The following is a 19,652-nucleotide window of genomic DNA, read 5'->3' as shown; positions in this document are numbered from 1 at the left end:
TTGTTAATAGCACATACGAGGTCATATCATAAATTTTTCAGAACATTTAGACATGTGCTAATAAAATAAAATAGGATAAAGGTGGGTGTATCACAAATTAGACTATACTGACTCAGCCTTTCCCACTTTTTCTTTTCTAGAGGCAAAGATAGCACCACCATCTGTTGGTTTTACCAATCTGGACCTTAGTAAGGCACTTGGTGATGGCATATAGGAAATTACAGCGACAACTGGAGGAGCAGAAAAAAAGATGACACTCAGCAACAAAAAGGACAAAGTCATGGAGTAATGGAAAAATCCTGCACTGGAATAAGGAACTAGTAAAACGTATGTGCTGTACTGTGCCTGTAGTACATGCTGTAAAGTACAGGTACTGCAGATGTGAGTGTGTACAATAAATCACTTGTACTAGGCTGCATGAAGTAATTACCTGGAAACCATCAAGGACAAGAGCCGGCCAAAGGTACCTAAAAGTGACAGCAACTGCAGCTAAGCAAAGGTTGGGTGCAATCACACAACTGTGTCCAGCAGCGATTTCTAGTAGATACCAGCAAACATAAAGATTACATGATGCACTGCTGTGACATTCCTTGCAATACTATGCACACTTTCAGTCATCCTCAAAAACAGAGGTTCAGAGGAAAATATCCTTTTTTTTTAAATCTTCTAAAACTCAGGCCAAGAAGTAGCTGTTTTCTCTTCACCAGTTTGGAAGTGACCAGCCAGAAAAAGAAATATTTCAGGAGAAAGGTTACAATAAGGAAGGATGAAAACTAGGAATTGCAAGATTCTTCACCAATACAGAGGAAACAGAAGCTCTGGATGGGTTTTTCAGAGTAGCAAGAAAGAGGGGGGATAGAAGTTTTCACAGGAATTATTTCTGTGATAATTGAGAGAAGAGCTCAAGGACAATTCTCTTCCAGTTCTAACTACCAGTACACTGAAACAAGATCTAAGAACACTAGCACAGTGTTATGGACAAAAATAATGGGCAAATAATTTAGACCAAAGCACACTTTCTTAACTGGCCTGAGTTTTAAATTGTTTCTTTTGGCAATAAGAAACACTACATGACCTTGCAAGTAACATTACCTGCTTGCCACAGGTTTGTCATTGCCATACTTTCCACAGTAAAACCTTTTAATTTATGCTTCCAAATAGCAACAAGTAGCACAATTCTGAGTATTAACTTCTGCCTTAATAACATGCATCCACAATAGATTTTTAAAGTTTGATATATATGTGTTAGCCAAACTACAGCACTTCATTTTCCTACTCTACTGTTTGTCAAATATTGCTTCCTCCTTCCTACTCACCCAACCCCTGCCTTTATCCCTGATCCCTACAATCACTCTACATCCATTCTCTGCTTCTCTCTATCTGTCCTAGTGCCCATTTTTTAATGTGATTCTATCCTGAGCTGGGACCTGAAAGGATCAGGACAGAATGAGCATCCTTCAGTAGTCATGTCCCTCCTGTGACACCTTACAAGAAACCCACCTAGAAACACCACATCTCAAACCAAAAAAATGCAAGGAGTATCAAGAACGTTACATCCTACTTGGGCTTTGAAAAAAAAAAAACCCAAATCAACCTTTGAAAAAGAAAATTAGGAGTTCAGACTTTAAAATTCAAGTTTTTCCAAATAAATTCATTTCGTTCATAAGATTTCTGTATTTCAGAATCACGATAATTAAAGCAAGAATAGTGACACATGAATTCTGTTTTCCCTTTACACAGAGCTTAACAATTCAGAAAAAGTTGTAATAAGAGATTTAAGAAATAGTCAAAAAGAAGTACACAAGTCCTATTTACCTCTTTCACATTCAAGCTGTCAAAAATCTCAAAAAAACCCAGCAAGCAATCAGTAACTAGTGGTGCACTAACATCTCTTACATGGACCAAATAACACTTGGAAAGGACAATATAATCTGAGTAATTTTCGCGTTTCTGTAATAAAGGACTGCTAGGTGCTCATCCAAAACAACACAGGAGAACATGCAGAAAAAGTTCCAAAACTTAAAAAACTGCACCTCTTCTGAAATAAAATTAACTGTTAAGAAACAAACAGATAATGAACTAGAATGACTCACTTGAACTGGAACAACTCTCACTTCAGCTTCATTAAAGTCAACACAGAGATGTCACTAGCACTGAGCAAGATACTCTGAAAACTAGCGAACTTTGACCTACCAAGTTAAATTTGTTTTCTCAATTACAATAATTTCCAGGATTATTAAAAGCTTTCACTAATTTAACAGTAGCAGCTTTGCTACTTGTGAGTAAAATACACCCCCCCCACCCAAAAAAAAAAAAAAATAACCAGCAAATCACAAACCAAAGCAAAACCAACCAAAACTTCAAACAAATCTACTCTTCAAGAAACTTACCCACTATAAAAATTAAAACAGCCTGAAACTCCCAATTTAGGCTTCTTCTCAACAGGCCAAAACCAAAAGTGGAGGCCTTGGTAGAGCCATCAGGGGGCTTCCTGACATAATTTCAGGAAAAGAACACCCCACTACAGTAGAGCTAATCAGTTTATCACATAAATGTCCAACTCAGAGTAACTTGCTCTCAACTCAGTGACAGTAGGAAGATCATGCAACTACATTTTGACTTCTATGTAGAAAGATTATTTCAAGCAAAAGGAGTCCAGAAGTTGGACTCAATGATCTTTATGGGTTCCTTTCAACTGAGGATGTTCACTGATCCTACGAAAAGTATATTAATTACTGTTTTTTAAAAAATTGAAGTTTCTCCAAAAGAGTAACTTCAAAGTATTTTTAACCATATGATTTTATATCCACAAGACATCATTATCCACACTTACGAGTAAGCCTTAAAAAAATTTAGTGGCCTTCAAATCACTCATGTGCAATTCAAATCACAGCTGCATACCAAGAAGAATTTTATCTATTAGTTAAATTTAACTATGCTCTACTTAAACAAAACTTATTTATGCTATTCAAGGACCATCAGATTTACACTAAAAAATGACATTTTAAAAATGCTACGAAAGATAATCTTAAAAAGGTCAGATTATTTTGAGACAAGAAAGAAATATCTAACTGATCAGGAACACTCCTAATTTAATGCCAAAACTATACCAAACACAATGATTGATGGCTCAAAGTTAAACTATAGAGAACGTACATCTAGAACCCACACCACAACACTACTGTGACAACACAACTTTTCAGACAGCCAGTCAAAAAATAAGTAAACGACAACATTATTATTTTCCCTTTATTTCCCTATTTTGTTCCCTTTATTCTGCTTGTATAGAAAACCATAAAGGTAGAACAACTTTCAACTTAATTACCTGTTTGCCCACACTATGAAAATGCAGCAGTCTACTATATAGTTTCCTTTTTATGCACTTGTCCTAAAGTTCCAGGTAGACAACTAAGAATTGAAAAGAAATCACTCCTTTCATTCACCAGCCCTAAACCTCATTCCAATAGCAAAAATTGCAAGAACTGAAAGAACCAGTTCTACTCAAGAACTCACAAAGCAGCTTTTTCCTTAAAAAAAACCACACCACCTTACCCAAATGGAAGGAAGTCTCCAGAGGTAAGTAGAGATGAAAATAACTGCCATTTATTGAACAGCTGATAAGGTAAACAAACCATCTCATTCCCTAAGGTTTGCTAGTTCCAAATAACTTAAACGGAACTCAAGAGAAAAAAAAAAATCAAACAAATAGAGCTAGAAAATTTTAAAGCATCTGTTTCAAAACAGGGTGCAACACTTGCATATTCTGTCTCTCCCCATTTTACAATGCACCAGATGTTATAAAAAATATTAAATTAATTGACTTACCTTCTTATCTTCTTTTACTTTGTGGGGCTTCTTTTTCATTTTTTTGTCATCCAATTCCTGATCTGATGTAATAGCAGGATTATCTATGCCACCCTTCCATGTTTCAACAGGTGAAAGAAGTGGGTCTTCTTCACTTCCACGATGCCTTCCTTTTCTTTTAGTTTTAGAGGTGGTAAAAGCCTCGTCATCACTCGCATCCGAATGTGTTCTCCTATAGTAAGACTTGGCTTTGCTGAACAGTGTCTTAGACTTGTACTTGTATTTTGAAGGCCTTCTTTCCCCATGACTTTTGGATACTCTATCAGAAAACCCATTTTCTTCCTCACCTTGGGTATTTATAACAATTGAGTTTCGAACTTTAATGATACGATTCTGAGTATCCTCTGGAACCGCATAGATATCATCTGCAAAGCCTTTATGTTTGTAAATCGTGTCAATAGGTTCAGCATAGTTGTCAGATTGGTCTGCATCTTCTGGTGGTGCTGCAGGCACTCGAGAAGGCTGTTTCCTGGGGTTTTTGCCAATACCTGCCTCAATTGTTTTCAGGAGGTTAGGATCCAGTTTCTTCACATTTGTTCTTGGAACAAGCGGTTTCGGTTTTATAGGAGGAGGCACTTTATGGTTGCGTTCATGGTCATGACAATTGACTGGTGTACTGTGAATAGGATACTCATTTCCTTCCAAATCCAGTCGGTACTTTGAACGATCACTAGGTGCTGGAAGTAACCTTACATCATCACCAATTGGACTGTAAGGCGGTGGTCCTTCGGCATCATCCTCTGAATCTGGGTAATTATAGTCAAGGGAACCTCCTCTCGGAGATCTTGGAAAAACATCCTCACTTGTATGTGTTGATTCCCTCGTGCTGTCCGACATGTAGGAACTTTCAATCATGTTTTTCTTCTCTAATACATCACTGAAGAACAATGTGAAAACCTCAGTTTGACGATGATATTGAGATAATGAATATAAAGCTGTAAACTTAGCAGTAATTTCTGTTGCTATGTGTTCTCCTTCAGTCATGAGTTCCTTGATTGCTTCATTCTCAAAGAAGTCTGCCTGGCTATCAGTAACAGCCACCAACTGGACAGGAATCGTATCCTGAACTTCAGAAAGAAATGCCCTAAGCATTCCCATGGATGCCTTTCGTTTTGCAGAATAGACCAGTATATATCCATGAACAAGTTCATCTTTCCTTACACCAATTGAAGAATGATATGATAATATAGTTATCTGTATTCGACGTCTCTTTTCACCTATTATTTTATCAAGCATCAAAGAATTACTCTGGCCAGCCTGAGCAGCACTACAGGAGTGAGAATCAAGGAAAGGGGAAAGAATAAGATCCACACTGAATGGATCGCCACACATGGCACACATGACAATCCTTAAGTCAGCTTCTGACAGATCTTTAATGGTGGGAACTGGACTTACAACATCAAAATTGTGTTTAACTGCTTCCAGTACTCCCCTCAGAGCTTGTTTTATTTGGGCCTCATTAAATTTGCGTGGGTATGTACCAGCAGGTACATCTACAAAAGGACACTGTAACTTGTTAGCCAACTGCTGTCCCTGATGTCTCAGAATAGGCAGATTCTTGCTAACACTGTCCCTCTGGTTAGCCAATATTAATGTAAATGAAAGATTAGCCATATACTTGTCTCTCCTTATCTGAGATGCTTCAGCCCTTATTTTTGCAATGCACTCCCCAATAAAAGTCAGTGATTCAATAGAGTTAAACACGCAGAAACAACCGTGTGGTTTGAAGGCTGAGGTCCACAACTGAGTCAGCAAGTATGGGGATTTGGCATCAACTGGCCTAAGATCTAGTTCATATATTTTTCCATCTAATGCATATTCATCATCAGTGGATTGTGTCCGAATTTCATTTGCCAATTCTTGTGCAAGGCCATCTTTGCCCAAAATGAAAAGATTGATTTTATCAATGTTGGCACTATCATGGTATAAATTTGAGCGTCCGTGGTCTAGTTGCAGAAGACTGTTGGCAAGCAACTCTTCTACTTTTATGTCCATGCAGTTTTGGCCACTGAGACAAGTTTCTTTAGTTGGGTGATAAACAAATCCTATGTGTTTGAGCAGAAGAGATTCTCTATCAGGTGCAAGTTTCTGTAAAGCTTTGTATCTAGGTTCTTCACTCAGAACTGCATGAATTTCACTCATTTTATCTGTACTTGGTGTTGCATTAAGATCCAGATCATAAAATAGCTCTGAATGTTCAAAAAGCATTTCCTGAAACTCCTCTTTGGCTTTTTCAACAATCTCCCTCTGATGCCTACCATACACTTCCTTACTATCTGCATCAGTGATGTATTTGAATGCTTCATCCTCCACCACAAAACATATCACTTCTTCCCATGGCTGTCCAGGTGAAATGAATTGGATTTTCTCAAGAGTTTTTTTGAATTTCTCTTTCATTTCAACCCTCCTTTTTTCAGATATAAGATGCTGCACATGGTTTTGATAAACTTTTTCTGCCTCTAGGGTAGTGAGAAGGTCAAATGGAATCCTTCTGTCATTCACTTTATCTATGTGGTCAGTTTCATCCCAGGGTGTTTTTTCAAGCACTACAAAACAGGATTGGAAGTCAGGCCTTTTCTCCAATACCTTCATGGCTTCTGACCAGCTCAAAAATTCAATCTCGTCAAGATTTGATAGAAGAGTATTAAGAGCTCTTGGCAATGCATTAATATATTCTTCTTTTCTCTTTCTAATATGTTCCTGTTTAAGTTGCTCTATGTGTTTTGAAAATGTATTTTTGGCCTTTTTTGTTCCTTCCAAATTTATGTACTCTTCATAATCAGGGTGGTTTTTCAGTTTGTTACTAACAGTTTTCCAAGTTGCATGATAGTCTCTCACAGTTTGGACAAGTTTTTCAAACTTATCTGTTGCCGTAACAACTAACTGTCTTTGAGTTTTATAGGCATCCAGATAGGGGATAATTTTAGGTTTACCACGAGTTTTATCCATCATTTGTACCAGTGCAGTAAAACATGTTTCAATATTGACATTGAACCTTGCCGATGTTTCCACGACCACAAGGTTCTTCTTATTTGAAGCAAAGGCCTGAACCTCTCGCAGATAATGATCCACACATTCATCGCATTTTGTAGCCGCTATTATGATGGGTTTTTTAGATTTTGAGAGCTGGATATAAAGATTATTCACAAATTTAAGCTGATCATCAAACTTCCTATTGCATCCTTGGCTTACATCAATGCACAATAAAAATCCATCTATGTTTAATTTCCCTTCAGGCATTTGTTTTTGCTCAAAGTCTTGCTCCAAGCCCAGCTGATCTGTGCAAATGTACATTAGTTTTTCTGCGGACTGCAGTTTGGAGGCAGCTGCACGTTTTATGTATGGTTGTAAATTCGTACTCCGATGAGGCAAGAAAGTCTGATCATCAATGAACTCAGTCTGCTCAATTACATGAATTCTGCACTCAATTCCATCCTCACCACTTTGTGTTACGTCACCCCAGTACAAAAAGTGATCATTGTTAACAACTCTTCCTCCAAAGTCAATTGTGCTAAGCACAGAGGTATGCTCGGGATAGTATTCATCTGCTTTTGAACGAACGAATCTATTGCACAAACATGACTTTCCGACTCCACAATTACCTTTATCCTTTTCAGTTCCAGACAGTCCAACAACACTAACAGCATAAGATGGGGGGCGTGGCTCTTTGTTTTTTGCCATCATAACTTTCCTCTCATCCTTTTGCAATTATCAAGGTAACTGTATGTGGTTTTCATTCTGGAAAAGGTTCCTACAAATTTGAATTGTATATCCAGGGTTCCAGAAATTGCCTTCAGTCGTTCTTGCTTCAGCTTGTGATTAAGAGAACCTCAGATAACCCAGACAAGGAGCATCATCTTCCTAAAAAATACAGAGAAAAAAAAATTCAAGACTGCAGGTATTTCTTTATAATATTCATGAGGGAAAAGAGATTTAAAGAAGCACTTTTGCTTGATCACCTTGATTTTCTGTGTATATGAAAATTCTACAACTACTGTGAATGAGATCATAAATTCATAATTCGGTGATGCTAATGCTATTTATACCACAAATTTTAAAATAAACAGATTTTAGGCACAGTTTAGTAGTAGTTTGTCAGCTGTTTTCATAGCTGATCAGCATACTTCTAAAAATAAAGAAAACCCACACCCAAACCCCCAAATCACTGTTCTCCTTCTTAGCTTACGAACACTAGGCACTAAAAAGCAAAAATACAACATAAAACCACTAAACCAAACCCAATATTCATGCACTTCTATTCACACTCACATTTTCACTAGACATCATGCTCATCTGCATGAATAACATTACTTTCACGTGCATTTGTAGATTTGAGCTTAGGTTGCAGTAAAGAAAATTTCAAAGCAAGTAGCTGTAAAAGACGGCAGTTGGCCACATGCCTCAGCTGCTACCTATCTGCAGAGGTAGACTACTTGATTTGTATACTAACAGCAAACTGCTTTTAAGGAAATGTTTCAAACCAGAATTCTACAGAAAAACACAAACATCATACAAACACTAAGAGTAGGACTTAAGTATAGATTTTAAGACTACAATGTTGTTTCATTCCTTCTGTCTCTATGAAAAAAAACAAACTTTTATTAATTGGAAACAAAAACTACTATATCTACAGAGTTTCACAGAATGACTACAAGGTTCCAGTGGCTTTATTAAAGCTGTCATCAAGTATAACAATTACCACTAACTCTCAGGAATCAATCAGAAGACTCTGCTTGCATGCATACTGCAAATGAAAATGCATTTGCTGGTTTTGAATCAATTACATTCTGAGGAAGACAAAAAATTGAATACCCAAATGACTGGTCCCAGCAGATTGTGAGGAGTGGCATGAAATCTACATGGGGGCCAGTAACCAGAAGTGCACTCCACAGGCCACTACTGGGTCCAACCCAGTTCAATACCTTCATTAATAACTTGGATGATGGGGGGGAAAACGTATCCTCAGCAAGTTTGCTGATGACAAAATTAGGAGGAGCAAATGATATAGTCCTGCATGCAGGGAGGAATAACCCCATGTAGCAGTACATGCTGGAGCCAGCTGCCTGAAGAATAGCTGTCCAGAGGGGGCCTGGGGATCCCAGTGGACATGAACACCACCCAGCGGTGTGCACCTGTGGGAAACAAGGCTAAAAGTACCCCTGGCAGCATCAGACAAAGGACTGCCAGCAGGTCAAGGCAGGTGAACCTTCCCCTCTTTGCAGCACTGCTAAGGCCACACCTGACGTGTCCAGTTCCACAGTACAGGAGAAATACTGAACAACTGGAGAATGCAGCAAGGGGTTAAAGCACCACAGCATCTCTCATTTAAGGAAAGGCTAGGAGAACTAGAACTGTTCAACCTGGCAAAGAGAAGACTCAGGGAAGATCTCATCAATGTGTATGAATATTTGGAGGAAAGGTGCAAAGAAAGCACTTCTTTCAGCAGTGCACAGGAGGCAATGGGCACAAACTAAAATATAGAACACACCATCTGAACATCAAAATCACTTCTTTTTATTGTGAGGGTGAATGAGCACTGGCCTGGTTTGCCCAGAGAGAGACACATGGACACAGAGCTGGGCAATCTGCCCTAGGTGACCCTGCTTCAGTAGGGAGGCTGGACAAGCTGACATTCAGAGGTCTCTTCCAACCTACACTGTTCTATCTTCTGTGAAAATATTTTGATAAAAATACTTCTCATATTGTTGGTAAAAAGACAACTATTACATGGCACTATAAATGAAAGGTAGATAGTATTGTACTTACATTTTTGCTTTTACATTTGTAGAGTACAAAGTAACCACACAAATGTACTCAAGCAAACTTATAAATAGCCCTAATAAGAATAAAAGTATAACAAGTGTCAATACTGAAATTTTAGTGTTACATACTTCATCCTTCTTAGCAGCAATTAACTAACCAAAATATAAAATACAAACTACAAACATAAAACCAGCTGTTAGAGAAATCAGAAAAGCGAAGTACTTTTTTTAGGAAGATAGTATCAACTTGATTACAAAATGAAGAGGAACACCTAATTTTTATACTCAAGAGCTTTTATATTGCAAAAACTGGAAGTTTTATGACAGATTTAGAATTCTTTTTCAGTTAAATCAGATTACTCAAAGACCCATTCAAAAAGACAACTTGTATTTTAAATTTCGCTCTTCACTGTTTCCACTGTGTTTATTATATTCTTAAAACACAGAATTTAGACCTAACAGAAAATGGTTTCAGGAATAAAAATACTTAGCAATAATAACATCCTTTACAAGCAGTATTTATGTTACTACAAATAAACCCAGTGTTTTCTTTCTAAAGCAAAGCTTATCATAGTAGCATCATTCAAACTGTTAGAATGAGAAATTTAGTCAGCACTTTCACTATAAAATGTGTTCTGTTTGCCACAGCACAATACAGATTTCATGTGGACTAAACTAGAACACAAAAATTGTCATCCACTGGATTACTTCATTTCATCAGGAAGACACTGTCAATTTGCAATTAGTTTATAAGAAACAATCAATACTTTCAGATACTCTACATCCACAGTAGCAAAGGTTGTTCCTCCTCCATCTACAAAATGTTTTGTTAAATCGATACAATTTTAAGCCAGTAAGTACAAAGCGTAAGGTGAAAGGGGACACTCACAAAGGGAGAACAAACACATCAGTCTCTTATTAAAGTTCTGACACTAATGATTTTGACCATAGTAGAAGCTGAATCACTAAAGATATTTAAAACCAGTGTGGGTTTGTTGTTTTGTTTTTTTTTAATACAGTCCCTACTTTGCACTGTGCAGTCACAGGACAAAAATCTGTTAATTAAGTAATAAAACTGGTAAAAATCTGACATTATAATGGCTTCACATTTAATATGTAATCATCATTAAGTTGTTCTCCAAATGGAAGATTTTCCATTTCACTATACCACTAGTGTAAATTTACTTTATCGTTTTGTACTGTTTTAAAGCATGCCCACTGGAAATTCATTGTAAGTTAGTTCCATTATCTTAGTTCAATCTGCCTAATTCAATTATAACAAGCTGTAAACACTACAATTCATCTAATCCTCCCCCCACCTTTGTTACAGATTCAAAAGAGGGCTTGTTTGATTTCCCCAAATAATTTCAATCTTAGGATTGAGAATAATACAAAGTGTCTGACATCACTGCAGGAAGAATCTCTGATCATCTACAGACGCACTGTAGGACCTTGTCTCTACAGAGTTTTAAATTTCCAAGCGTAGTTATGAAGAAAATAAGGTAGCAGCTTGTACTTATTTACCCACCTTCACCCTTAAACACATCATAAAGGCCTAAAGCCCAAACTTACCCTTAGGAAAAAGAGGTGCAAAGCAAATGACTGTCCTGCTGTGATCTTCCTGCAGTAATGTCACACATTTAAACAGTGCCCTTCAGTAAGTCCTTCCCTGAGGGATCTGAAAACAAAAAATAAGAACCATTAAAAGTTTCAAGTTTATGAAGGAAGACACAGCAATCAGAGAAGGTACAACACTTCACCTATGCATGAGAATTGTTTTCCGTATTTTAAACCCATAAACAAAACTCAAGTTGGTCTTTGTCTAAATTTGGAAGGTTTAAATCCTGTAAGCACACCTATTAATATTTGAGAGAGGGCAAGGTTCTTATGCGATTGTGATCTGAATTTCAACTTGATACTTCAACAATACCTAGGTGGCAGAAGCCTGTTCTGAAAAAAATTAATGTAGTTTCTCAGACAACATATAATATGTGAGCTATAAAAATCATTAATGACTTGTAGAACAATTTGGAATTCTAAAGTATTTAGAACATAGTTTTGCAAGATGAAGTTGGAATAGTCATAAGTACAAAATATATGAAACAAATGTATGTCTATGTACATATATTCTGTTAACAGGAAAAAGGCACAGTACACCTCAAAACCCTTCCACCTTTCAGCATTACTATATTAAAGGGACTCACAAACTGTGACAAATTAGAAATTGAAAGTATAGTTATATTTGAAGATTTTGAATTCTCGACCAGGGTACAAATTATTAATATAACCCTTCTAAGCGATGATCTCACTGGAGGGATGATACTATGAAGTAATCAGAAACAGAACTCTCTTCCATTATTCTTCCCTTTGCATCCACACAAAACCCAGACTTTGCCAGGCCAGTGATCCACACACTGTGATGCAGAACAGGAAAGGAACTTGAGGCACTTGCACTGGAATATTATGTAAGCCATTTTTAACTAAGGAAAGGTGTCAATGTTAAGCAAGATGCAGCACCATGCTGTGTATGTGCTAAATACTATATCAAAACAACAGAGCTTTTTCTTGTTTGGCTGTTTATAATTATATCCTTAATAATTTCACTTTGCTTGGGGAACAATATTCACTTTGCTCTAGTAAATTTTCTTTTGGACAAAAAAGGCTTGGCAATTCTGGTAAATAATATACCAATACCACAACTGTAACTAATCTTGAGGTACCAAACAACACCAAAATCCATAGGCAGAAGTCTACCAGTCCTGCATGAAGCCTGGGTGAGCTTCAGTGCTCAAACTGTATCACTTGATAGAGAAGATAGCCAGTAGGTCCTGTTCCCTGCCCTCACCTCCAAGCTGTGGCACTCCTCTACATCCACAGCTAGCTGAGCAGAGCAGATACTTGTTCATGAGGAAAAAGACAATGGGACTCTGAAGAACTCAGAGTATGTGGAAGAGCAGACAGACAGAGAAAAGTGTCTCCTTGTGCAAGAATGCATCTGAGGCTTGAGGGACACTGCCACAAGAGAAAGCTCAAAGACAAGCCCCCACACCAGTCAGAAACATCAAGCGGCCAGAGAAAGCCCTATTTAAAAATACACATTTCCCAAAGTCTTCCAAGCCCAATTCTAAACACTAGAATAGAATGCCATATTTTTAGCAAGTAATAAATACTTGAACAGCTAATCATCTATCATTATTAAGTAATTGTGGCTGCACAGGAACTTGTAGATGAGTCCACAGTCAAGAAAATCACTTACAGATAAATACCCCTGCGTATTTCTCAATACCCTCTTTCTGAACCTAAAACTGTTTTAGACCTAACACTGCTGAAGCAAAAATGTTGCCTGAAAGAATCCCCAGATTTGCTCATGACCATCAACTATTTAAGCAGCTGCCAACAGGGAAAGATAAGGAGTGTTTCCCCCAAGTCCTTTACTCACTCTGTAATGTTGTCTAGACACAACTATGGATTAGTATTTGCTGGGGTTAGTTTCAACCAGCAGTCTTGCAAGTGTGTTTGTAAATTACCTGGCCAAGCAAAGAGAAGCACACGTGAATAAAAGGCCCATCACAGTGTCTGCTGTGCAAGCTACAGAAAGTTACCCACAGAAAGTTACTGTAACCTCTACAGCAGATCACCAAGTAAGGAGGATGGGTTTGAAAGGGTTGTTACAGCTCCGGGTTCAAGTTACTACTGACACCAAGTTTTTATACCAAGTCACTCCTCACTTCTTACTTTTTGAGAACCAAAACTTGGCATAGGAAAACATTTACTACAGTACCCAACGTCTCAGATCTATCAGCACAACAGTAATATAGCCCTACTAAAAAAAATAAGAATTCAACTGTTTTCCCTTCTAACATTCAATTAAAAAAAAAAAAAAGTTAATGTCCCTTAATGTAATATTGTCATTTCTCATTCAGTATTTAACAAGAGTTATTTTGTTCACTCAAGCAAGCCTAAGAAATCTTCCCTTCAAGTGAAAATCTTTTTTTTAGAAATGAAACCAGACTACACCAATGTCACCTTCTCAACAATTTCGTATCACTTAAGTCTGTTGAGGTGCTAACACTTAACCTGTCCAGTCCACTTCACAAACACACAATACTCTTGCCTTCACAAGTGCTGGTAACCTTCATTAACCATTCTTGAAATCCTACTTACAAATAATGGTAAATACAACCATGACCCAAGTGTCATCCAACATGAGAAAAAACATTATTCAGATTGCTTATCAGAAAGTAAGCTCAAGCAAGCAACGGCAAGACAGAAAGGGACAACAGTGATCCTGTGGCTGAAAAGAAATTCAGTTGAAGTGGTATGCTGATTATTCATGCTAAGGAAATGAAGGATGAGAATGGATGTTCATTTCAGATCTGGTTAATATGATGTCAGCCAACTATAATCCCTAAAGGAGTTCTGTAGCCTAGATAATTCTCTCCATACAAAAGCAAAGTAATCAATGTATTAAAAAAAAAAAAGATAAAAACTCCAACTGCCCAACTTCAGATTATAAAACAACGAAAAACTGTGTTAAAAAACAGAAGTTCAAAGCTCTTAGTTCCTACTAAGCTCAATAAATGTCTTCAATTAATAATAATACACTGAAGACTGCCTGTGTATTACTCAAAATTAAATCACAGCCTAAATATTATTTCTGAATTCAAAACATCATTCTTTAGGTGGAATCTAGCAGTCCCAGGGCATCTATTATCATTACTGCTCTCCACAAAAAAAAAAAAAAAAAAAAAAAAAAAAGACCAACCTACATAAATTAAATAAAGGTACAATAAAAAGGTAAACTGCAAAGGTTTAAATCACCAGCACAGCAGTATTCTGAACTTAGGCCTCTCAAGTTACTTCTCTTCAGACTTCTGAATATCTGAAAGCATTCAATATAGTTTCAAAGCCTGTATTTTAACAGAGAAGGAAAGGGCAAATTTACAGAAGTAATCAATTCTTAATTGTTTTTGCATAGGATAAGCTCCAACCAAAAACATGGAGAGTGCTCAGAGAAGTTTCTCAGGGCATGTCTCCCGATCGGGCTTATTTATGGAAAAATACAAAATGAATGGAGAAATTTTACAAAGGGGATCCATTAAAAAACTTAAAAAAATAGAAGAAAAAGAAGCAGACACAGAAAGAGGGATCAAAGTAAGAACTGAAAAAGGGCTAGAACGCACTTCCTGGAAGAAAAAAAAAAGAAATATTTACATCCTGGTATAGGCAACTACAACTAGTTTCACTGATCCACAGATCTGGATCTTTTCGTATTATTTTGCTTCATGAGCAACCGCAGTATAGAATCCAGGACTCTAAACACCATAAAGCTCAGTTTGTTGTTTGACCTTGTACAAGCCATATGTGTCATTTCTACCTGTGTAAAACAATACTGGTTATACCCTTTTTAAAATTATGAATTGAGAAAGGGAGATGGCATATATAAGCAGCAAATAATAGTCTGCATAAAAATTAGCCAACTTCAACAAATAAATGCCAAAATGCAACTATATACACTTTTCCAAAAATTATGCATGCAGGTATTGGTTTTGCTTTTTTAAATGCAAACATTCTTCTGTCATGTTTGAATGTCAACTGATGCAGAACTGCAAAAATGCGTGGGAATTTTAACTGAAAGCCAAAGAAACAACTCTTATTTATCACAAAATGTAATGTGCAGAACTAGCCACAGATTAATTATTTTGTTTTCCAATAGATGTGACTAGAAAAACACAGTCAACACGCAAATTCAAAATAACTTCACAATTGTCTCAGATTTTCTTGCGAGGAATTACGAACTCGCTTTTCTTTAAATATTTCACCAAATCTGTAAATACAAGGAAGCGATGAGCCGGTTCAAACAATAATCTGTAAAATGCAATACTCTTCCAGCTCACTTACGCTGACCTTTAGGCTAAAAACTCTCAGAGTAAAAAAGAAAAAAAGAACCAACCAAACAAAGAGTGATTAAAGAGTGATTAAGTATTTTGCGTGCCCATTAGGAGAGACGTAACACGGATCCAGGGGAGGAAAGAGCCCCGGGAGCGCTAATCCGGAACTCCCCGGGTGAGCGGACCCCCCGAAGTGCGGCGCGCTCCCCGCGGGGGCCCTGAGGGCGGCGGGGGCCCGGCGCGGACAAAGCCCCCTGGCGGCAGAAGCTCCCGGCCGCGGGACGCAGGCCCCTCTGGAAAGCATTCCTGCCTTATCAGCGAGCAGGAATGCACCACGGGCTCGCTCGCACGGCTACGTCATGGCCACAAACAGGGCTGTTTTCAGTTCGCCCCACCTAACCGTGCCACCAGAACTTTGCCACGGGTGTTGGGCTTCCCAAGTGCCGTTCTCGCTGGGAGAAGGTCACGGCGTGTCACCCCCCAAGAACGCCTTCTGCACGGAATCCTAAGGACACACCGCGCCGCACTCTACTGAACGGGGTGACGAGGAGTGCTCTGGGAAGTTTTATGCGAAATATTCCTGAAGGATGCCAGTACATGGGATTTGTCTTGTGTCAAGAAAGTACTTTAGGAAGCCTTAAGATAGCATCAGCACCCTTTTAATGCCTTTATTTAACATAATGGAATTATTTTTGCACTATCTACTCAAATAACAAGTCCCATCAGGGAAACTTACACAGAACAATCCATTATTATGATCAGTGCTTTTCTTTTCCACAAAGTCTGCACACGGAAAAAACACCTACAGCTTTAGGAAAGCACATAGCCTGAAAAACATGTGGAGCATTTGGTTCTGTTAGTGCTAAATATAGCATTTTAAAACAATTTAGTCTGAGCCTAAAGTATTTAATTGGATTATGTTACACATGCAACACCTCAGCTAAAGTAAAGTCCAATACCAGGATGTGGTAGGCATTTGGTTCCAATTATTTACAATTTTACAACAATGGCAGCTGCTTTAGATAGGGATACTTTAGGGCGAAAATGCTATTTCAGTTCTGTATGTCCCACCCTTATAAGCAACTTATACTAAAACAAGATAGTGATAATGCAGCAAATGCTTAAACAATTTCCCATACTTCAAGTACTACAGACCAAAAAAAAAAACCCCATACATTTGCATCATACTTTCTGAGCTCTAGTACCACTGAGTTCTAATAGAGTACTATAAATAGAATTTTAAGAATTTTAGCACTTCTTAAAAATAATTTTCAAAGCAGCACAAAAATGAAAGTAAACCCTTACAAAAATGCACCTGGATGGATATTTGTAATACCCTAACTTTAGATATGTACTATAAATAAGTATGGGTTTTATCAGAAGGCAGTTAACTCTGGTCACTGATGTCACTGCTGAAAACAACTGTCATGCGGAGGACTCTTCAGAAGGTAAGACAGCACAACTGACAAAAAAGCCATCTATTAACTCTTATTCTTTATGAAATAAGTACACAAGCATCAGTGCTGCAACTGGCTTCAATACACAGGTTTAAAATGGACGTCCAATTGACCAGCTAACGCTGTTCTCTCTCTACTGCTTTTACTCTGCAGTGTAGTTTTCAAATTTCTGTCAAGGATCTTTATTAAGGAAAAAAAAAATTCCTCCAGTTTATCTGCATGACACTAAACTAAAGAATACACACATACCCCCACAGGCCTATTTTGGTCTAGATTAAAAACGTTCCCCTCCTACTTATTAAGGAAATATTCCACGGTGATATCAAAAGCGATACTGGAGAGGGCAAAAGAGGGGGGTACAGAGGGGTGGGGTGTATTATGGGGAGAAGGTGACAAGTATGTCTTCCTTTTATAACTATATAGTCCGGTTCTTTTTTTAAATTAAAGCAGTGTTTCATACTCCTTATGTCTTACAGCTACAACACCACGGCATTACATCTGTATGTCTCTGGTGATTCCCTTGGGTGGAGAGAGTCTAAAGGTTATGCTGGTTGAAGGTACTCAAAACGCTTGAAAGCTGCAACACTGCAACTGGCTACCCTATTCCAAAGCCTTAAAATCCACCTGGTGGAAAAACAGAAATGCACACACATCATTAGGAGAGTGAAGTTTTCTGAAATTTAATATCGAGCAATTTTTGAAGGTGAAAGGAAGGAGGAGGGGAATAGACAACTGTTCAAATGTAGAGGAAGGAAAGAACAGAGAAGGCGTGAATGAGTATTAGGGGGTAATGAAGAGGAAAATAAGTACAGAGAATGAGAAAAGGGGGGAAAGGCACTGGGAATGGAAGAAGGGAGGAAGCTAAAGGAGTAGGCAGAAGAAGGGAATGAGGAAGGAAGAAGAGAGGAGCAGGGAAGCTCCCCTTCCTGCCTTCCTCCCTCCCTAGAGAGCCGTGACCAGCTGGCAGCCTCGTACAGCAGGCTCAGACCCTCCCATTGCTCAGGCCTTCATCACCTGTCTGGGACCAGGCACTCCGCTCCCTGCCCTTCCCGCCTGCCCTCCGCGGCGCGGCGGGGCCGAGGGGGCCGGGCGGGGGGCGCGGGGCCGGTGCCCGCTCCCCACGCGGCCCCAACCCTCCGAACTGGTTACAGCCAGCGGCCGCCGCGCCGGCTCGCCGGGCTGCAGCCGCCTCCTCCCCCCGCTCCCCTTCCGCCGGCCGGGCCGGCCGCCCCGCTTCAGGCCGGGCCGGCTCCCACGGGACCGCATTCCTCCCCTCACCTCGCGCCGTCGGGATCCGGCTCCTCGGCGGCGGCGGGAGCGGCAGCATTCCTGGGACGCTCTCTCCACGCCGGCGCCCCCGGCGGCTTCTCCTCCCCGCGGGGCTCTCTCCGCTCTCCGGCCCGCAGCTCCCGAGCGCTCCCGGCCGCCGCAGCCCCGTCCCGCCTCTCCGCTCTCTCCCCGGCGCTCAGTAATGGCGGCCGCCGAGCCTCCCCGGCTCTCGCTTCGCTGACGGAGTCTCTCTCTCCCCCTAACTTTACCTCAGCAGCTTCCCTCCCCTCCCCCCTCCCTCCCGCCGCCGCGGCTCAGCGCGCGCCCGCCCGGACAGCTGCGCGTGCGCGGGAAAGAGCCTCTTCCTGCTACCGCTGGATTCCCTGGGAAGCCTGGGAGAGCGCGCGCGGCCGGCACCCAGCTGCGCGCGCACGCGCGCCGCCCCGCCTCCCCCTCCTCCCTGGCCCGTGCGGGGGAGCGCGCGGCGCGCACCCGCTCGTGCCCTGGTGGCCGCGCGAGTAGCCGGGGAGCCGAGAGTCTCGGGGACCGGGGTTCGAGTCCCGCCTCGGGCAGCGGCGCAGGCCGGGACGGCGCCCCAGCCTGAGAGTGACTCCGAGGTGTGCAGGCGGCCACGGGCTTGATCCCGGCCACCGCCCCTGTCGGGTGGGGGCCAGCCTAGGCTGGGGCCTACCCTAAGCGTGCAGCCAGCAGCGATTCCTCCAAGGGAGGAAATCGGCGGTTAACTGGGATGGAATTAAAAGATGCCAAAATGCTACTTTGGTCAGCCGTGTGCCCCAGCTCCTCTCCTGCCCGGCCGCCTATAACTTTTCACAACATTTCCCAGGTTCAGCTGGTGTAACGCAGCACTTCCTTCGTCTGTTAATCATTAAAAAGAGAAAGAGTACTGCAGGGGGGCCGCTCGCAGCCGGCAGGTGGGACGGCCACCTTTGTGGGACAATGCGTAGGGCACGCCTTCGTAGGTCACACCAGGCACTGGACAGACAGCTTGGGAGTCACGGTAGGACAGTCCTTCGCAGGGCACACCAGGCACTGGACAGCTTGGGAGTCAGGCTAAGCAACCCAAGGCAGCAGAGGCACTCGGAGGGGTCCCCACATGGCTTGCAGGAGGTGAAATCCCCCTCTTTCTCAGAGCCCTCCAGGGCTGTACGTAAACCGCAGCTCCGCAGGCTTGAGGAGCTTCGTGCTTCTGCCTCTGGAGCTGAGTTTCCTCAGGCAGTGGCGGGTGAGGCATGGCAAATATAAAAGAGCTAGTAAATAGGTGCTGATCTGTTCTATCCACCACAGGGAACAGGACATCTATGGTCATCATGCACATACACCTTATTTCTGTGCCCTCATATTCTGTGCACCCATATTCTGTGCATTTATTACGAAAGATCATTTATATG

General features: G+C 40.5%; 1 protein-coding gene across 1 annotated transcript in view; it reads right to left on the bottom strand.

Moving 5' to 3' along the window:
- ARHGAP5 (Rho GTPase activating protein 5) overlaps positions 1-18,525 on the bottom strand; it is a 46,573-nt gene extending 28,048 nt beyond the window's left edge. Inside the window, exons 1-3 of the mRNA XM_066188404.1 lie at positions 18,253-18,525; positions 11,199-11,304; positions 3,826-7,725 (exon numbers count right to left, since the gene is read on the bottom strand). Of these exons, the coding sequence (XP_066044501.1) occupies positions 3,826-7,548 (3,723 nt within the window). The 5' untranslated portion in view covers positions 7,549-7,725; positions 11,199-11,304; positions 18,253-18,525. The remainder of the gene's footprint in view (positions 1-3,825; positions 7,726-11,198; positions 11,305-18,252) is intronic.
- Positions 18,526-19,652: the final 1,127 nt, after the last annotated feature.

The sequence above is a fragment of the Chamaea fasciata genome, unplaced genomic scaffold, assembly GCF_029207755.1.
Source record: "Chamaea fasciata isolate MVZ Bird 193981 ecotype frontalis unplaced genomic scaffold, bChaFas1.0.hap1 SCAF_7, whole genome shotgun sequence".
Taxonomy (NCBI): Eukaryota; Metazoa; Chordata; class Aves; order Passeriformes; family Sylviidae; genus Chamaea; species Chamaea fasciata.
The sequence above is the reverse complement of the archived record's forward strand: the minus strand, read 5'-3'. Positions and strand labels throughout refer to the sequence as shown.